At 36.3% G+C, this 18,964-nt stretch overlaps 1 protein-coding gene and 1 long non-coding RNA gene across 3 annotated transcripts in view; both read right to left on the bottom strand.

Annotated features, from left to right (window-relative positions):
- The window catches only part of LOC149784629 (uncharacterized), a 441,350-nt gene that overhangs the window by 236,590 nt on the left and 185,796 nt on the right, over positions 1-18,964 (bottom strand). The gene's annotated exons all lie outside the window — the stretch shown is intronic.
- The window catches only part of LOC149784632 (uncharacterized), a 300,236-nt gene that overhangs the window by 217,688 nt on the left and 63,584 nt on the right, over positions 1-18,964 (bottom strand). For both annotated transcript variants that reach the window (XM_089932690.1, XM_089932691.1), the window contains exons 10-12: positions 6,582-6,695; positions 5,839-5,961; positions 820-1,071 (exon numbers count right to left, since the gene is read on the bottom strand). In XM_089932690.1, coding sequence (XP_089788816.1) covers positions 820-1,071; positions 5,839-5,961; positions 6,582-6,695 — 489 coding nt within the window. The remainder of the gene's footprint in view (positions 1-819; positions 1,072-5,838; positions 5,962-6,581; positions 6,696-18,964) is intronic.

Genomic DNA, 18,964 nt, shown 5'->3' with positions numbered 1-18,964 from the left:
CAAAGTTTTAGAAAACGTCAGCCATGTAGACATACTGAATGGCTACCCAGGTTCCCGATCAAAGGGAGGTTATATTAAATGTGAACTGGAACTGCTTTTAGAGGTGTAAGCGTAATTATTGCTAATATATGAGTCCAAAAAGCGCAATCAGAGCCTAAAAGAGTAATCTATATACTACACGCCACAAACAAAGAAATATGTATCAAATACGTACATTTATTGCTGTTACTGACCTGGTGCTGCAGTTAGTTAAAACTCTTGTCATAAATCAGCTTGGTCCAAATAGATCAGTATGAGAATACAGACACAAAACAAAATGATAAATTATTTATTGATAACATTCACATTAGCTAGTCTACATTGCATATTTAACTTTTGCTGAAAGGTCGTTAAGTCATGTCCACAAATACTGAATGATGTCTCACTTGAATAATTCAGTGTCCTCAATCCACTATCATTCTCATAATGACACTGACTTCTAGAAATGCTTGTCAATTCAGACACAATAAAACTGACCTAGCCCAAGAGTAATGTTGTCACTTGTCTGAAGAAATTGGCAAGAAGTTTGTTGCTGTTATTGGTTATTGACAAGTTGAACACCATTGGAAAAGTTGAAGCTATGGACTGATTATCACGAATAAGTTTTACGTTTGGAGAATTGCATGCCACTTTGGATTGAAAGAATACAAATTATACAGGTCCAAAATAATATGTTGTTCTGAACAATATGACACCTCAAAATCAGCCATTAAGGACCAGTAATCTCATGGTTTAATGTAAATGTAATTGATGTTGGTAATCAAGCATTTAAATGTCTACCTTCATTCCAGCATCCCTAAGTTTCATCAGCTGCTGTTCCAGGAGAAACCACCGAGTGGGTATCTGCTCTCCCCAGTAAGGCTGCTGTGAAGCCACATCAAAAATTTTCATTTTCAACTTCTTCAATTCACTGTCCACAACTGTGTTGTCAATGGCAAACTCTTTGTCAACCAAGTGAACGACGGTTGGTTTGTCCCTCAGATAAGAGCGGATTTCTGTTAAGTATTTCTGACCAAGTTTATGACGACGTTTCTATGAATGAAAATACAATCCATATTAAGTAAGAGACTATATATTTCCTTTATAAGAATGGCAAGTAGCATTATTTATATACTTTATATATACAATGATAAACTCATAGTTAGTGAAAAGCCACTTTGTCAAAATATTTGCAACTGTTGTCTGATGATTAACACACTCATTAATCTTGGACAATTGGGTTGTCTTCCTTAGAAATTATCAAAAGTTGCTCACTCATTTCCTAACCATAGATTTTTCATTATAATGATAGGCTTCCATGTCTTCATTCTTTAATAATCCATCTGAGTTTCACTGATTTAGTCTCAGCACTTTTTCTGGACAATTATACTGTCAGCCCATTCACAAAAGACCCATAATGTGCAAGGCTGAATTTATTGCCATGGCCATACAGTATAAATTTGATATCATGGAAAGAACATCAATAATATTTTCTCAGACAATGTCAAGATACATGTAAAAGCATGTAGGTGAAGGAAAAATTTATTTAGAGGTGGACTTGCATTACATAATTAAAAACCATTAGTTTAATGGAGTTGTTATCAGTAATTGTGTATGAATTAAGTGAATTAATCTGAAATGTAATTTTGTAACTACTTATAAACTTTTTTTGCTAAAATGAAAACATACCCATACAATCCTATCCCCTAAGTCAAAAGTTCTCCTAATCAAATAAGTGAAGATGAATCAATTGACACTTGACACATACAAACAGTATTTACAAATAAATGTGCAATGGTTAGCCAATACTCACTTATGATACCTATCGCGATCACCTAATCCCTACCCCCAGCCATGCTGATAAATCAATTTCATGAATATATTCTACTTTACAATTATAAGCAGTGTTAAAATATACATTCATAATGCCTGGAAAAAACTTAATTAAGATACCCCAAATTCCACCACCCACCTCCAATTCACAATTTCTGTTATAAAATAAAGGTCAAGAAAGTTATTTACGAGAATACATTTAACTATGCACTGTCTTCTTCACTGCACTCTTTGTCAATTTGAATGCCCTAAGCCTAACTTTGGGTTCATCTTGTTCTCTATGTAGGCAGCATTCTTTGCTTTCATCACTGGCATCATTTTGTTTGAATTGGTCACAAACCAGTCTCAATGAGTCAATGGCTTGAAAACTACAATTTTATTTCAAGCTAAATATTCATGTGTGATAAGACTTTATGCTTGAATTTACTTACCATTCTGGGCTACACTCCGAGTCTGCTGGTAAGTGGGTGGCTGGTGCCACAGTCTGCACTATGACAGGGGTGAGTGTGAAATAAACAGACAAGGTTGTGTCTCCTGGCAATACTTTGGCCACGTTGATGCCAATGACTGGATTTTGGATGATGCCTACTACACAATGCAAATATTTGCACACACCACACCATACAACCACCAGAGAATATGGTGGTGATGGAAAACTGCTTATGTAGGCACCATTCAAGTAACCTTTAGCCATTCTCATTAATCGTGCTGACACCAGGGTGTCCAGAACACCATAATCATGATTTGTGGTCTGATTCAACTCTTGCATTGAAGACACCAAGGAGGATAAGCTTCTTGTCTGTGGTGCATCCTAAAGGATGTCAGGCAAAATGTCACAGAAACAGTTGCTGTCATCAGGAGATGTGTACAAGATTGTGCGGCAGGCGTAACATGTTGATTGTTAAAACCAGTTGGAGTCATCGATCTTTCAGATGTTGGACATTTTGAAAATAAATGCAATTTATACAGAATAACAACCAACTTCAAGAGAAAAAAGCACTTTATTAAAAATTATTCTCAACACGATTATATAATAAGGATTTAGTCATTAAGCAGCCCAGGTCCCCCACCCGCGGTGTCTAGTGGATTTTTCTGAGGTCCTTCGGTAAGGCACCCTTACTTATAGTGCAGTCTATGTTTTTGGACCACGATGTGCAGAGTTAGCGAGGGAGAGGTGTATATAGTCTGGGATTGGTTGATGATTGTCAGGGCATGTCCACATGCTAGTGAGCCTGCTGCATATTGCATCTCTGGGGGCCAAGCTTCTCTAATATATTTGCCATTTTAGCCTTGGACCACATGGACCCATATTCTATTATTCTTCTGAGGAGGAACTACATGCGTCTTGAACTGTACAGAGGCAATATACTGGCTGGAAAGGCTAGCACTGCAGGTGCCCTGACTGCACAGAGACCATGTACTGGCTGGAGAGGCTTACACTACAGGTGCCCTGACTGAGTAGAGACCATGTACTGGCTGGAGAGGCTTACACTACAGGTGCCCTGACTGAGTAGAGTACGTGTACTGGCTGGAGAGGCTTACACTACAGGTGTCATGACTGAGTAGAGTACGTGTATTGGCTGGAGAGGCTTACACTACAGGTGTCATGACTGAGTAGAGGCAGTGTATTGGCTAGAGAGGCTTACACTACAGGTGTCATGACTGAGTAGAGGCAGTGTATTGGCTAGAGAGGCTTACACTACAGGTGTCATGACTGAGTAGAGTCCTTGTATTGGCTGGAGAGGCTTACACTACAGGTGTCATGACTGAGTAGAGGCCATGTATTGGCTGGAGAGGCTTACACCATGGATGTCTTGACTGCATATATACTATGTTCTTTTTGGGAAAGCTGACATTACAGTTGTCTTCACTGCATTTAGTTTGTGTTCTTGCAGGAATGGCTTATGCATGCCTCTCTCATTTTGTAATGAACTTACCATTGGGAGCTGAAGCTACTATCATGAGTAACAGAGGAATCAAAGTCTTATATTTTTTAGTTTTATATATGAATGAATGTCCATGCTGTTTTAAACGTTGTACAGTACTCGTGTGTACAGACAATAAATCACAATATAGTAATGATGTATGCATCAGTGGGAGCAAACTAAATGAAAATTTACAATGTGCCATGAAATAGATGTAGGACTTTACTTTACAATGAATGTTGACAATGCTTATCCACTCAATGCAACCAACAGCTCCATGGAAAGAATTTTCCTCAGAATTAAATTGTACAAAACATTTAAATTGTTAAATGTGCCCGATGCTTTGGTATCTTAACTGAAAATAGTTCATTCTGCTTCAACAACTTCTACATTATCAACGAAACATAAAATTATCGACAGGGATAGAATTTGTGTGCTGTTTTGGGAAATTTAGCTGGTCTTCCATAATTAGATCTTCTGTATGTGTGGACTGTGTACGTATGCACAATTCTTCTTACATGTACTCTTTACAGCAAATATAGAGGTGAATTAAGTAATATGCTAGGTTTAGAAAAAAAAACTTTTCATATTCAAGGTCATAACAAACTTACTGCCAGATTATCTCACTGGCTTAATGTTTGTAAGGAATGGTCAAGTGAAAGCAATAATGTTAAGATATCACATTTCAAGAGATTTTGCAACAGTATAGTTAAATGGCACCGTGCAGTATGATGTCAAAGAAGCACCTTATGTTTCAGCTTCTACAAAATCATACCACTGCAAATATTGTAAGGGCAATCCTTTCTCTATGACCACACACATTTGCATCTGTAGCTGTGATAACAGTCTATCATTTATCTGAAAAAATAATTTAAACTTCTAAAACTTTAATTAAATTTTGTTATACCTCTATTGCTTTATGCAGTTCATGTTAACATTGAACATGTGTTACTATTGAATGTGTAGATTGTTTAATTGCAAGGCCACAATATAAGTTACATATAAGGCATCCATGTCACCCTCAATAAATAAAGGATATTAATTTTAATAATAACAATAATAGTAATATCAGTATCCAAAATAGCTACATATCAAGATCCAAAACACTATATTATCAATATTGTTTGAAATGACCTAACTTTCTATTTCATAAGCTATAAAATATATCTTACCAAATTAACAGTTGTGTCTATCTGAAATGTTACTGAACCTTTGACTAGAAATGTTTTAATCAACTAAAAGAACAATCTAACATCTATGTGATAAAGATACATGAAAGTTGTACAACAAAGAAAGGTATTATCACTCCTTAAAATATATTGCTTACACAAAACAACAAAACTTGCACTATACGAAAAATTAATGGTACTTTGACTAGAATTATTTTTTTGTCAATACATGAAAGCCTTTGACCCAGCTGACCATTCGTATCTCTGCCAAAACCTAAAGTGTTGCAGGATTTATTTTTTCTTCTGATAATCTTTTTGGATCATGCCTTCATAAAGATAAGAAGAAAAACCCATTTCCAATAGCAGCACACAAACCTATACAGTACTATTAAATTAAATATTCCTCAAGGCTATGTTTTAGGTCCTCTCTTTCTTTTTTATGTAACTGATCTTAAATTAAGTAATAAAGACAGATATACATATTTGTTAGCTAAAGAAGTATGTAACTGATAAACCATTAAGCAATAAATCAACACAGCTTAGATTTGTTAGATAATGACACAACTTTGCTTAATGCATAGTTATGATACTCACTTTTGCCACTTAAATTTGCTAAAACAGGACATGATGGTAGTAAATATGAGACAGATTGTATACAACAATGAATCAGAAACTATGCCAAACATGCATACTGACACTTTAAGGATGAAGAGCCATCATCCTGGCAGCAACTGTTTTTGAGTAAAGGTAAAGGAGGAATTTAATTTTTGTTTGGTTATGTATCAGGCAGTCTTGAACAATTATCAAGTGGAAACAAACTTCGTGATGTATGGATTAGATAGACGAGTCAGCATAATATAACCAAAATACGAAAAAATCGAAAACAAACTTACCATCATCCGATACTCTGGATCATACCAATTGTCTGACTCTTCTGAGGAATCCTCTGAATAAAGGGACTGTTCTGAGGAATCCTCTAAATAAAGGGACTGTTCTGGGGAATCCTCAGCCATCAGCTGCAAAGACAATACACAATGCAGTCAGTTTAAATAAACAAAACACCTCTTATGTGCTGTAGTATGGTTTTTCTCAAGAATACTACTTAATACAGCCATAAACTTATAGTTAATGCAGTTAGTTCCATTAAAAAAAGACATCTTGTCATGCACTGTATTATGGTTTTTCTCAAGGATACTAAATAATACAACCATATGGTTAATGCAGTCAGTTCCAATAAACAAAAGACCTCTTCCCATGCACTGTATTATGGTTTTTCTCAAGAATACTACTTAATACAACCATAAACATATAGTTAATGCAGTCAGTTCCAAATAAACAAAACACCTCTTCTCATGTGCTGTAGTGTGGTTTTTGCTCAACAATATTGCTGAATGTAGTTAAATCGGGTAAAAAAGCAATGCATGCAAGAAATTAAAAGATATTTTTCACAAGTATGAATGACAAGTTATTTAAAATGTTTTGGCGTCAATTCAAATTGTTAGAGGTGGGGTTAAATGATTAATGTGTCTGAAACATAATACTATTGTGATGTACAATGACAAATGTAGGTACGTACATATGTATGGACATGAATAACACCTATCCATAGAACATATTAAAGCAAGGATGAACTTACCATTTGTGCTTGAACATTATACTGGATGGGATCTATTAGACCAGATTCGTTATTTACAGGAAAACTGGGCATGTCATTGTGATCTCCATAATTACCAAACACAGCCATCTGGTTCTAAAAATACAAAGTAGTTAAATGATGAGCAATTCATTCATATAAGTATACCATACCTTCTCTGTATACCAATATAAACCCAATGATAATGATAATTGAGACAGGTCTAGTTTCTGAATACATACTCTTCCAAACTATAGGTCAAGATCAAGATGCATATCTTATGATAATAACCATGATATGCATGTATGCACTAACTTTCATATCCACCTATTTATAATATGAAATGAGTGCGTTATCTTAATCTAAATTCATCTTGTTGTTGTTTTTGTTATTAGTATTATTATATTCTACTTCTTCCATCTTTTTCTGTTTCATTTTATTGTTAGAGAATCAAAAGATCAAACTAGGTTGTGGGTTATAACATAAACATTCAGCAAAATACTCATGAAAAAAAAACATAATGGAGATAAAAACACAAACATGAACAGCTGATGTTGTGAATTTAAGCCATCAGTTTACACACACAACAAATCAGTGGCAAAGGAAACAAGCCATGCCATAGGCTTATGATCTGCCAGGATGTTAGTTTGTACATTAGCATCTATCTTCTGAAAGTATGTGTGAACCTATATATGTAATTACCTATGACTTTTAATGATCATTTATGAAAGAAAAATAGATAGTCAAGTTTAAATTAAAATATACATAATCTTAAGAATGCTCTCTCTCTCTATCAAAGGCTTATCTAAGATTAACATACACTTTATGATATGCCCCTTCACACATATCTTTTACTAAGATCATAAATGTACTATCTTTTCTTTACAACATGACAATGAACTTAAAGTCATCATCGTTTTTATATTGTCTGAACCTAGGAGTAATCTGTAACTGTGCTTTCTAGAATTTTAATTACCATTCTCTACTCCAGTGATTGGTTGAGCAGTGTGTGTGTGGTGTGGGGGGCAAGCTCTTTTGGAGGTACAAAGCAACCATTTCAAAAACCAAGAAGTGTATGAAATGGGGTGTGGAGGAGCTCATACCCCTATCAGAAATGCCGATCTGAACCTTGTATCGACCCCAGAATCAATCCTCGTGATATCCCTGGGTTAAAAAAGAAGGGAAGGCTAAACTAATCGTATGCGAGTGTCGTTAAAGGTCGCTTTTACGACCACTACAAGGTTTGAATTTGACAGAGTAACTGATAAGACAATATGCCGACTATTTGATTTACAAGTACATGAATATAACAGAATGGATAAGGAAGAGTTTAGGCACAATGGTGCAGCTCATGTTTGGTCAACGTTCCAGATAGACCCTGAACGTATCTTCATTGATATTAAAATGAATGACCAAAGGTCATGGATGGTTATTGATCTGGTGGATGGCAAAAGGTATTTATTTAGAATTAAATGTATTGTCTAAAATGATGGTGGGGATGACCAAATGTGGATTATATGGTACAATCTCATGTTGTAACTGTTGACAAAAATTCTAAACTTGAAACACTGATTGGTATTCACCGGCCATATTATGAGTGAGCATATACTGCGACAACTGTTGTTTATGCACTTTATCCATTTAACTGCATGACATTAGTGTTATTCAACTGATAAAAATAATGATCTTAAATTGCGTGGCTCAGTGGGTCAAAGAACACTGTATGAATTCACAATGAGGAAAAGGTCTGGCTGAACTTCCAGAGAGGAAAATGAACATTGGCAGAGCATATTAGACGAAATGGAGCTAAATAGACGACAATGCAGTGCTGGAAACGTGATTAAAGTTTCCGTTATTCATCTGGTTATTGTTGCTTGGTTTGATTGTCATTTTAATAAACCAGATCCCATAGATTGCTGTGCAAAAAGTAAATATGGTTGGGATCAAATAGTGCTATTGAGATATATGCCTGTTGTGGGGATATTGACATAGTTGACAGCGAATGATGCATTAATTTCACAAGGTCACAAAAACAAGTCTGGATGCCAAACTCAATGGATAGTGATGCAAAAGATATGTGCTGAAAAAGTATTGGCAAATTCACCCATTGTGCCTCATCTAATAACAAGTACCGCTGTACACGGTTAATTATGGACCAAGCAGAGCTTGATTTTATAATCGCAGATACAGCAGTAAAAGCTATATTAGGCACCAGCATGTAAACCTACCACATGGAACCACGATCGTTACCATCATCACCTGTTATGACGGTGCCTTGCCCCAATTTATTCATCTCAGATCCTCCATGCTTGCATAAGCATCAATAAACCTGTTATCGATGATCAGTTAATTTCCAAATGCTGCTGTTAGATTCTGCGCAGACTCATTTTATATGCAGTACAGTGCAAGTGTAATTTTCAGAACCCCACACTACACGGCAGGGGACATAATCCCCTCCACTTTCACTTCGTGATAACGCTCTACAACAGAACAATAAAATACTAACAAATCACCACTGTGATTCGGCTAGCACAATGATGGCATATCTACCATGACGCAGCCGATCATCATAATTGATTGACATTTGAACAGCCAATCAAAGAAAAACATTTATGAAAAGACCGATGCATCATGAGTGATTAACAATTAAATACCATTCACCGACCAGTGATATTTATTTCAATCATATATGTGGACAATATAAATAAATTTGAAGACTTATATTGATTGTCATGCGCTGACTTGACGAGGCACCCATCTGGTTGAGCTTCTCTTGAACAACCACTCCGGTGGCCTAGCAGTTAGAGCGTCCACCTCGGATGCAGCAGGTCGTGGGTTTGAACCCCGGCCAAGTCATATCAAAGACTTACAAAAATGGTACTAACAGATGCCTCACTTGGCACTCAGCATTAAGAAGTTACTGTTAGGACTGGTCGGCCTGGTGTCAGATAATGTGACTGGGTGGGACATCATGCTACATGTCTGCGGCATGATGCCCCAGTGCTAGACATCACTTAAAACTGTCACACTATAGACATCGTAGTGATATGACTGAAAAGTTGTTAAAGCTACATTAAAAATCCAAATCACACACACACACACACATTCTCCTGAACATTGTAAAATTTATCCTACTGTTTAAATATGGACAATTCAATTCCACACAGCAGTAACTGTAGCTTCCATTTAAAAAACACAAACAAACAACAACAAAAAATGAATTTATACTTAAATGCAAACCACATATTTAGTCCTTAAGCAGTAATGGCCGTGTTAAGAGATTGAATATACATGTTTGCAACAATAAACTAGTTCAATTCAGAATGCAAATGTACTGTATGAGACCGGAGATTTCATTTGATGGGGCTAAATTATTATTTCCGAATGTCGTTTTTTCATTATTTCCTTTGTCACAAGATGAGTTTATTTCAGTTAAAGCAAGGAACAGCATTGTGTTCATTTTTATACTACAAATTTAAACAAGCATTTACCACCCCAACCCATTTGAAACTTAAAGGATCTCTCTCTAATAAAGACTTGATTTCAGCAGATATTCAGCATAAATCAAGGCAGTGACCATTGTAAACGCTGTTATAAAATGTTAGCACCAGAAGATGTCAATTTCATCTTTGTAAAGGCGTGTTTATATCCTATTACACGAATGACTTGGCATGTTGCACGTATACATCTAGTTCAACTTATGGATCAGACAATAACAAATGAAGTTTTACTGATTGAAATCTGAATAATCGAAGGAAGATGACCATCCATAGAAAGACAAACAAGTCATACATGATTTTTAATCAGATACCATTTCAAGAATCAAATGATCTTAATGTCTATAAAAAAGAAAAATGTCCTGTCATATAGAGATGGTTGATCGACTTATTTTGCAATATATTTAGGCTTTTACTTTATTTCAAAAAATCTGAACCAACTTACTCATCACCTTGATGACAGGCACACTTTATTGATATTATCTTCATAAACATAAATTAATCTTAATGTTTATGATAAAACCATCTGAGGCCAAAATAATTAAATTCCGGATAACATCTATGTTTTTCTAAAACAAGCAATAAACAAAACACAACAACAAAAATGAGCAAATTCTCAATTATATTTATGTTATGGCCAGTCACGAGAATAAATATCTAAATATATCTACGTGCTCAATTTTAACTATGTACACATGTACTGCAAGGAAATGGCGGTCATTTAAAAGTTATGGGGCTAGATTGTTCCTTCTGATTGGGATTTTTTTCAAATATGAAACCAATTTGTCCTAGTAAATATCATAATACCTGAGGAGAACTAGCACTGCCTCGTATATCCAGCCTACCCAGATACTGCTTTTAGGACTCACGGTACTTATTCAACTCCAATAGAAAACATATGGAAACACTATCATATTCAAAATTCAATAACTTAAAATTTCTGGGTGCTGATGATGAGACCTATAATTCTCCATACACATCTAACCTTGGTGCAAGCTTATGTGTGGAGAACACCATATGAGCCGCGGCATTTTGTTTATCTACATGTGCATGAAACACGTTATTGATTATGCACCAACTGGATCAGGTGCTCCTTTCATTAGAGTATTCCACGAGTCAAGCCTTTAAAAATACTAAAATTGCATCAGTAGAAATTTGTCTATGTTTTTTTAAAATTACATATATGACAAGCTCTCAAAAGATAGTTTTACTAAAATTTTAATTTTCATTATTAACTATTATGGACCACCAAACCCGTAAATACTCTATTATTTGTTCATACATTTCTAGACTGGTTCACAGTTCTTCCGTATAATAAGTACCATGTGTCGTTTAGATAAAGAGAACTCAGCAGCAGGGAGGGCGAATCCTACAAAATTGAGAAGGTTCCAAATGTCGAAATAAACGCTCAAAAAAGGGTTTTCAACTGGAAATAACGTCAACTACGTTTCAAGAGAAATTCTCAGAGGAAGAAACCTCTTTGAGAGGTCCTCCTGAGTTAGTCCAAATATGGTTTTTGGTTGAAAAACCCATTAATGGCGCTTTGATTTACCAAATGAACCAATTCGTTGTCGTCGCTCTCCCTGATGCTATGAATTAAAAATTGCTATGCCAAATAATGGTGCATTCAGAATCTTACACAGCTAGACTAGCTAGAGAGCGAGAAGAAGCAGTTAAAAAATATATCCCGTTAAAGGAGGAGTTTAAAAAAAAAAAACGTGCAATCGCGGCAGGAAGCACAAGCGGAGTAAGCAGCAGAAACGGAACAGTTGTTTAAACCTATTACCGCGGTTACTGGAGATGTTTTAACTGCTATCAGGGGACCTAAAAGGGAACCAGGAGAGATACAAAAAAGTCTTATTCAAGTATTAAAAGAAACTGCTGAAAAAATGGCTGCAGTCCAGCCTCAACCTGACGGTGCCGTTGGAGAACCAAAAAAAAAAAAAAAAAAAAAAAAAAGATAATTGATCCTGGGAAGAAATTTACTGAAGCAGGTCTAAAAGAAATTCAAACTTATAAGACAAAAACCCATCGAGATATAACCAAATTTAGTGAGTTTGCTGTCGAAAGATGTAATTCCAGAGGTGATATTTTAAATCCCAAGTATATTAAAGTAGGTAAACCAATGTGGATTGATTGGTTGTATAAAATAAATCGAGGTGATGAACAAATAGACAAAACAAGTACTGATTATAAAATTTATTTGCAGGGGATAGCAAATTATAATATGGAGCAAAAAGAATGACAAGAGGAAGAGAGAAAACTAGAACTAAAGGGAAAAGGAACGAGAAAGAAAGGAACGACAAATAGCGCTGTCACAAAAAAGAAATGGCAATGAGAAATACGAGAACAAAAGAAAAAAGAAAAGGAAGAGAAAAAAGAACAATCTTTTATTGTTGTTCCGCACCATGAGCTTTCTCCTACACCTGAAGAAGACCAAGATGATCCTCTTTTATATCAACTTCTTCGCCTCAGCAGCAAATAGAACGACAACAATCTCAACTCTGGTCCGAATTACCATCATATCCTGCAGAGATGTTTAACGAAAAATCTAAAGATATTATCGGTATGGTACCGAGTTCTTTAGTTGATGAAGCTATAAGACCTAAATTTAGAAAGAAATGTTTAAAACCCCAATGTGTTGAAAAAGTAACACCTGAGTATTGGCCTCTGCAGTATATTTTACCGCTAAAAAATTACATATTGACCTAAATTATCCTGGTTACTTATCATTTATGCAAAAGGTCGAAAAAAGACGACCAAAAGGTAAGCCTAACACCGGTGCTATTGGCATTTGTTTTGGAAGTTGTTTTATTCCCTGCATTGATAATATGGTCAACGATGTATTGCGATTAGAAGTTCTCATTTTAGGAAAACGCGATGGGAATAACTATCTAAGAAATAATTAATGAAGCAGCTGATATATGTCGGCGATTATTTCAAGGTGGTATCATGGATGCTAGTATTTACAGAGAACTGGTTGATGAACTCATTGATGATTACAGCGATTAAACAATAGTAAATAGCATAACATGGTCATATATAACAGGCATACACCTGTGCAGATCAGAGCAGTAAACTCACGATTACCAATATATAGAGCGACTTACGGAGACCGACTTGGTGGTGTGACTCAAAATTTATTTGCAGGGTTAGCACCAACATTTGGTCCTCTTGCAAAACAATTATCGATGAAAGCCATTAACGTGGTTGCCGAAAAAGCTCCTGGTGCAATTGTTAGCGCTGCTGGTAAGGCGCTCTCGGCAATCAAAGAAAGACTAGCGCGATTAATAAGACGAAAACCACCGGTGAAATTACCGAGTACTGAAAATATGCCCGAGGATGTTAGTAAGGTGATAAATCAAGCAGCAAAGCAAAAACTAGCAGCGTTAATAAATCAGGAATATGACGCACAAAGAAGTATAACAGCAAATTTAAAAGGAGGAAGTGGACTTCGTGTGCGACGAAGACAAAAACCATTTGGAAAAACATGCAATAGTATAAAATGTTCAAACGCATTTCCAACCCAGCATTTAACATATATGAGCCGGTCGAGCTAAATTACTCAGTACGTGATTATCAATGTTATGCCTATGATGCAAAAGAACTAAATCAACGAGGGCGTATCGAACTTCAAGTTCATGATACAAGTAGATATTTCCTACCTTGTGAGACGTTTATTCAAGTAGAAGGTAAACTTGTAAGGGCGGATAATAATAAATACGGTGTCATTGACCGAGTTGGTTTTGTCAACAATGGGATCATGGCATTGTTTAGTAGTGCCACCTACATGATAGATGGAAAAAATATCGAATCGATTCAGAATGATGTCGATGTCGCTACAAAAATAACTGGTCTAGCAAGATATTCTGATGAATTTACAAAATCGGCTGGTCCATCAATGATGTTTGCTAAAGATATTACCGAGAACACCGACCATATTCATTATATTATTCATTATATTAAGTTGCGAACACCACAAAATACTGCAGTTAATCCACAACGAGCTGATTTTGAGCATGAAGTTAGACCATGTGCTGATTTTGATATTATAAAAAATTCTAGCGCGACTTACAACTTAGGATTTGCAACACGCCGAGCAATGTTGTCAGGAGAAGATAAAGATTTTTCATGTGCGATTCCACTAGATCACATTTTTGGATTTTTCAGAAAGGTTAGGAAGGTGATCTTTGGAGCTAAACACACAGTTGTGCTTTACAGAAAACACAATGACAATGATGCGATTTGGCGAAGAACTGGCCATGTCAGCAAAGAAGAAATAACAAAATTCTCACTGTGGATGCCGGTACTAACTCCATCAGTCACGGAAGAACCGTGATTACTCTCTTTTATGAATCAAGGTGGTAAATTATTGCTATTGTGGTTAACAGTAACCACAGACGCCATCCAAAGTTCCGTCAGAGATGTATTTACTTGGCATATTGCATCACAACAAGGTGTTTCTGCACCACGACATATTTTTATTGCATTGCAATATATTTGTCGGGTGAATAATCAGGAATGGTCTCATATGATATTGACAAACTTGACGTTACCGAGGTTTCGTTGAGAATAAACGGACAATAATAACCGCCCAAAGATATATCATTAAGTTTTACAAATAATCATGTGGCGCGCGCATATCATCGCTGACTGACATTCTTGTCACATAACACAAATATGGATACTGGTACGCAAATAGCACAGCTTGATTTTACAAAGTTGTATCCGATTTATTACTTTTCGCTGGAGCATCTTGATTTATCCAAGCAGTCTGTTGATATCACTTCCGAGCTCGTGTTGGTACATTACCAAAAGTCGCGGATGGTCCGACAATTGTTTATGGTCCTTACAGAGCAATTGCTGTTATACTCAGTGATAAAGCAATGTTACTTCAAGGTATTAGTGGCCGAATGAGAATCATTGATGCACCAATAGAAAGCATGTAGACAATTAGATCAATTGCGTTAATTATAAAATGTGATATAGTCACGTTAATGTCACTCTGACTTCTGGTCAGGTAAAGAAATTACAATCGAAAAACGCGAGTGTATGTGGGGCAACAATAACACTAAAAAATGATCAAATCGCTAGCGGTGGTCCAAACAAGTTATCGCTGACTAAAACCCAAATAAAACATTTCAATAAAGCAAAGCAAGCAAAAATTGGAGTTCAACTTGATTTCGTTCCAAAAGCCATCAAGGATATGGTTAAAACCGGAGGAATATTTCCACTTCTCGCAGCAATACCAGCGCTGATAGCTGCTGCTGCTGCCCCAGCTGACGCAAAAGCAGCCGCATTAGAAGCTGTTGGAACAGCTGCTGGAATGGCATTAAAGAAAGCAACTGAAAAAGGATACTAAATAAAAGGACGTGGTCTAAGACTTCAAGGAACTCCGCCTTCATGGTACCCAGAACGGTTTTAACACAATACAAAGTATTGCACACACCGATGTCAAATTCTGATTTATTCGATGCTGCTAAACAACTTAAAATAAAAAAATTCAGAGGTGTTTTTATGCGAGATCAGTTAACACGACAACCGAATAATCCAGAAACCGGAATTATTGATCTCAATAACAGCCATGGTCCAGGAACTCACTGGGTTGCTTACACAATCGATCCACGTGCAATTATCCATTTCGATTCGTATGGGTTAGCACAGCCAGTCGAATTCCTCACATACGCACAAAGTAATCCAGCTCCCATTCCAGTCTGGTACTCAACGCTACCAACGCGTGATATAGTTCATTGATGGTGTATTAAATGTAGTGTTAAGATGGTAGTTAGAGATTTCCAGTCACTTTTCAACATTACTTTGCAGCCATCAACTAACCAAATTTCAATAAAAAGTATTAATTGAAATTATTTGCTAAAATAGTGTCTTCATAACAGACTAATATAATGGATTGGTAAATGTAAATTAGTTGTTGCTTCAGGAATGACAATATCTAGTTATCAGCTACAAAGACAATTCAAATCTGGGATGACAATACCTAGTCATCAGCAGTAAAAACAATTCACATCTGGAATGTCAATACCTACTCATCATCTAAAAAGACAATTTACATCTGGGATGACAATACCTTGTCATAAGCAGGAAAGATAATTCACATCTGGGATGTCAATACCTAGCCATCAGCTGCGAATACAAATCACATCGGGGATCTCAATACCTACTCATCAGTTGTAATGACAATTAACATCTGGCATGACAATAACTAGTCATCAGCTGTAAGGACAATTCACATTTGGGATGTAAATACCTAGTCATCAGCAGTAAAGACAATTCACATCTGGGATGACAATACCTAGTCATCAGCTGCAAAGACAATTCACATCTGGGATGTCAATACCTAGTCATTAGCTGTAAAGACAATTCACATCTGGGATGTTAATACCTAGTCAACAGCAGGAAAGACAATTCACATCTGGAATGACAATACCTAGTCATCGGCTGCAAAGACAATTCACATCTGGGATGTCAATACCAAGTCATCAGCTGCAAAGACAATTCACATATGGGATGTCAATACCAAGTCATCAGCTGCAAAGACTCTTCACATCTGGGATGTAAATACCAAGTCATCGGCAGTAAAGACAATTCACATCTTGGATGGCAATACCTAGTCATCAGCTACAAAGACAATTCACATCTGGGATGTAAATACCTACTCATCAGCTACAAAGACAATTCACATCTGGAATGTAAATACCTACTCATCAGCAGTAAAAACAATTCACATCTGGGATGTAAATACCTACTCATCAGCTGCAAAGACAATTTACATATGGGATGTCAATACCAAATCATCATCTGCAAAGAAAATTCACATATAGGATGTCAATACCTAGTCATCAGCAGTAAAGACTATTCACATCTGGGATGTAAATATTAAGTCATCAGCAGTAAAGACAATTCACATCTGGGATAGCAATACCTTGTCAACAGCTACAAAGACAATTCACATCTGGGATGTCAATGCCTAGTCGTGCACAGTAAAGATAATTCACATCTGGGATGTCAATACCTAATCATGAGCAGTACAGATAATTCACATCTGGGATGTCAATACCTACTCATCAGTTGTAATGACAATTCACATCTGGCATGACAATAACTAGTCATCAGCTGTAAAGACAATTCACATCTGGGATGACAATACCTAATCATCAGCTGCAAAGACAATTAACATCTGGGATGACAATACCAAGTCATCAGCTTCACAGACAATTCACATCTGGGATGTCAATACCTAGTCATCAGCAGTAAAAACAATTCACATCTGGGATGTAAATACCTACTCATCAGCTACAAAGACAATTCACATATGGGATGACACTACCTAAACATAAGCCACAAAGACATTTCACATTTGGCATGTCAGTACCCAGGCATCAGCATTAAAGACAATTAACATATTTGATGAAAATACCTACTCAACAGCTACAAAGACAATTTACATCTGGGATGACAGTACCTAGTCATCAGCTATACAGAGAATTCACATCTGGGATGACAATACCTAGTCATCAGCTGTAAAGACAATCCACATCTGGGATGACAATACCAAGTCATCAGCATTAAAGACAATTCTCATCTGGGATGTTAATACCAATTCATCAGCATTAACAACAATTCACATCTGTGATGACAATACCTAGTCATCAGCTGTAAAGACAATACACATCTGTGATGACAATTCCTAGTCATCAGTTGTAAAGTCAAATCATAACAGGGATCATGTTGTTTACATCTTACTGTAAACAAAGACATTTTACATATGGGATGACAATACCGATTTATCAGCTGCAAAGACAATTTGCATCTGGAATGTCAATACCTAGTCATCAGCTGTAAAAACAATTAACATCTTGGATGACAATACCAAGTCATCAGCTTCAAAGACAATTCACATCTGGAATGTCAATAACTAGTCATCAGCAGTAAAGACAATTCACCTCTGGGATGTAAATACCTAGTCATCAGCAGTAAAGACAATTCACATCTGGGATGACAATACCTAGTCATCAGCTTCAAAGACAATTTACATCTGGGATGACAATACCTAGTCATCAGCTGTAAAAACAATTAACATCTTGGATGACAATACCAAGTCATCAGCTTCAAAAACAATTCTCATCTGGGATGTCAATACCTAGTCATCAGCATTAAAGACAATTCACATCTGGGATGTCAATACCAATTCATCAGCATTAAAGACAATTCACATCTGTGATGACAATACCTAGTCATCAGCTGTAAAAACAATTAACATCTGTGATGACAGTTCCTAGTCATTGGTTGTAAAGTCAAATCATAACTGGGAGCATGTTGTTTACATCTTACAGTAAACAAGGACAATTTACATCTGGGATGTCAATTCCTAGTCATCAGCAGTCAAGACAATTCACATCTGGGATGGCAATACCTAATCATCAGCTACAAAGACAATTCACATATGGGATGACAATACCTAGTCATCAGCAGTAAAAACAATTCACATCTGGGATGTAAATACCTACGCATCAGCTACAAAGACAATTCACATCTGGCATGACAATACCTAAACATCAGCCACAAAGAGATTTCACATCTGGCATGTCAATACCTGGGCATCAGCATTAAAGACAATTCACATCTGGGTTGACAACACCTACTCATTAGCTACAAAGACAATTTACATCTGGGATGAAAATACCCAGTCATCAGCTGTAAAGACAATTCACATCTGGGATGACAATACCTAGTCATCAGCTGTAGAGACAATTTACATCTGGGATGACAATACCAAGTCATCAGCTGCAAGGACAATTTACATCTGGGATGTCAATACCTAGTCATCAGCTGTAAAAACAATTAACATCTGGGATGACAATACCTAGTCAT

Source organism: Sinohyriopsis cumingii, chromosome 14, assembly GCF_028554795.1.
Source record: "Sinohyriopsis cumingii isolate HCF-2022 chromosome 14, ASM2855479v2, whole genome shotgun sequence".
NCBI lineage: Eukaryota > Metazoa > Mollusca > Bivalvia > Unionida > Unionidae > Sinohyriopsis > Sinohyriopsis cumingii.
The sequence above is the reverse complement of the archived record's forward strand: the minus strand, read 5'-3'. Positions and strand labels throughout refer to the sequence as shown.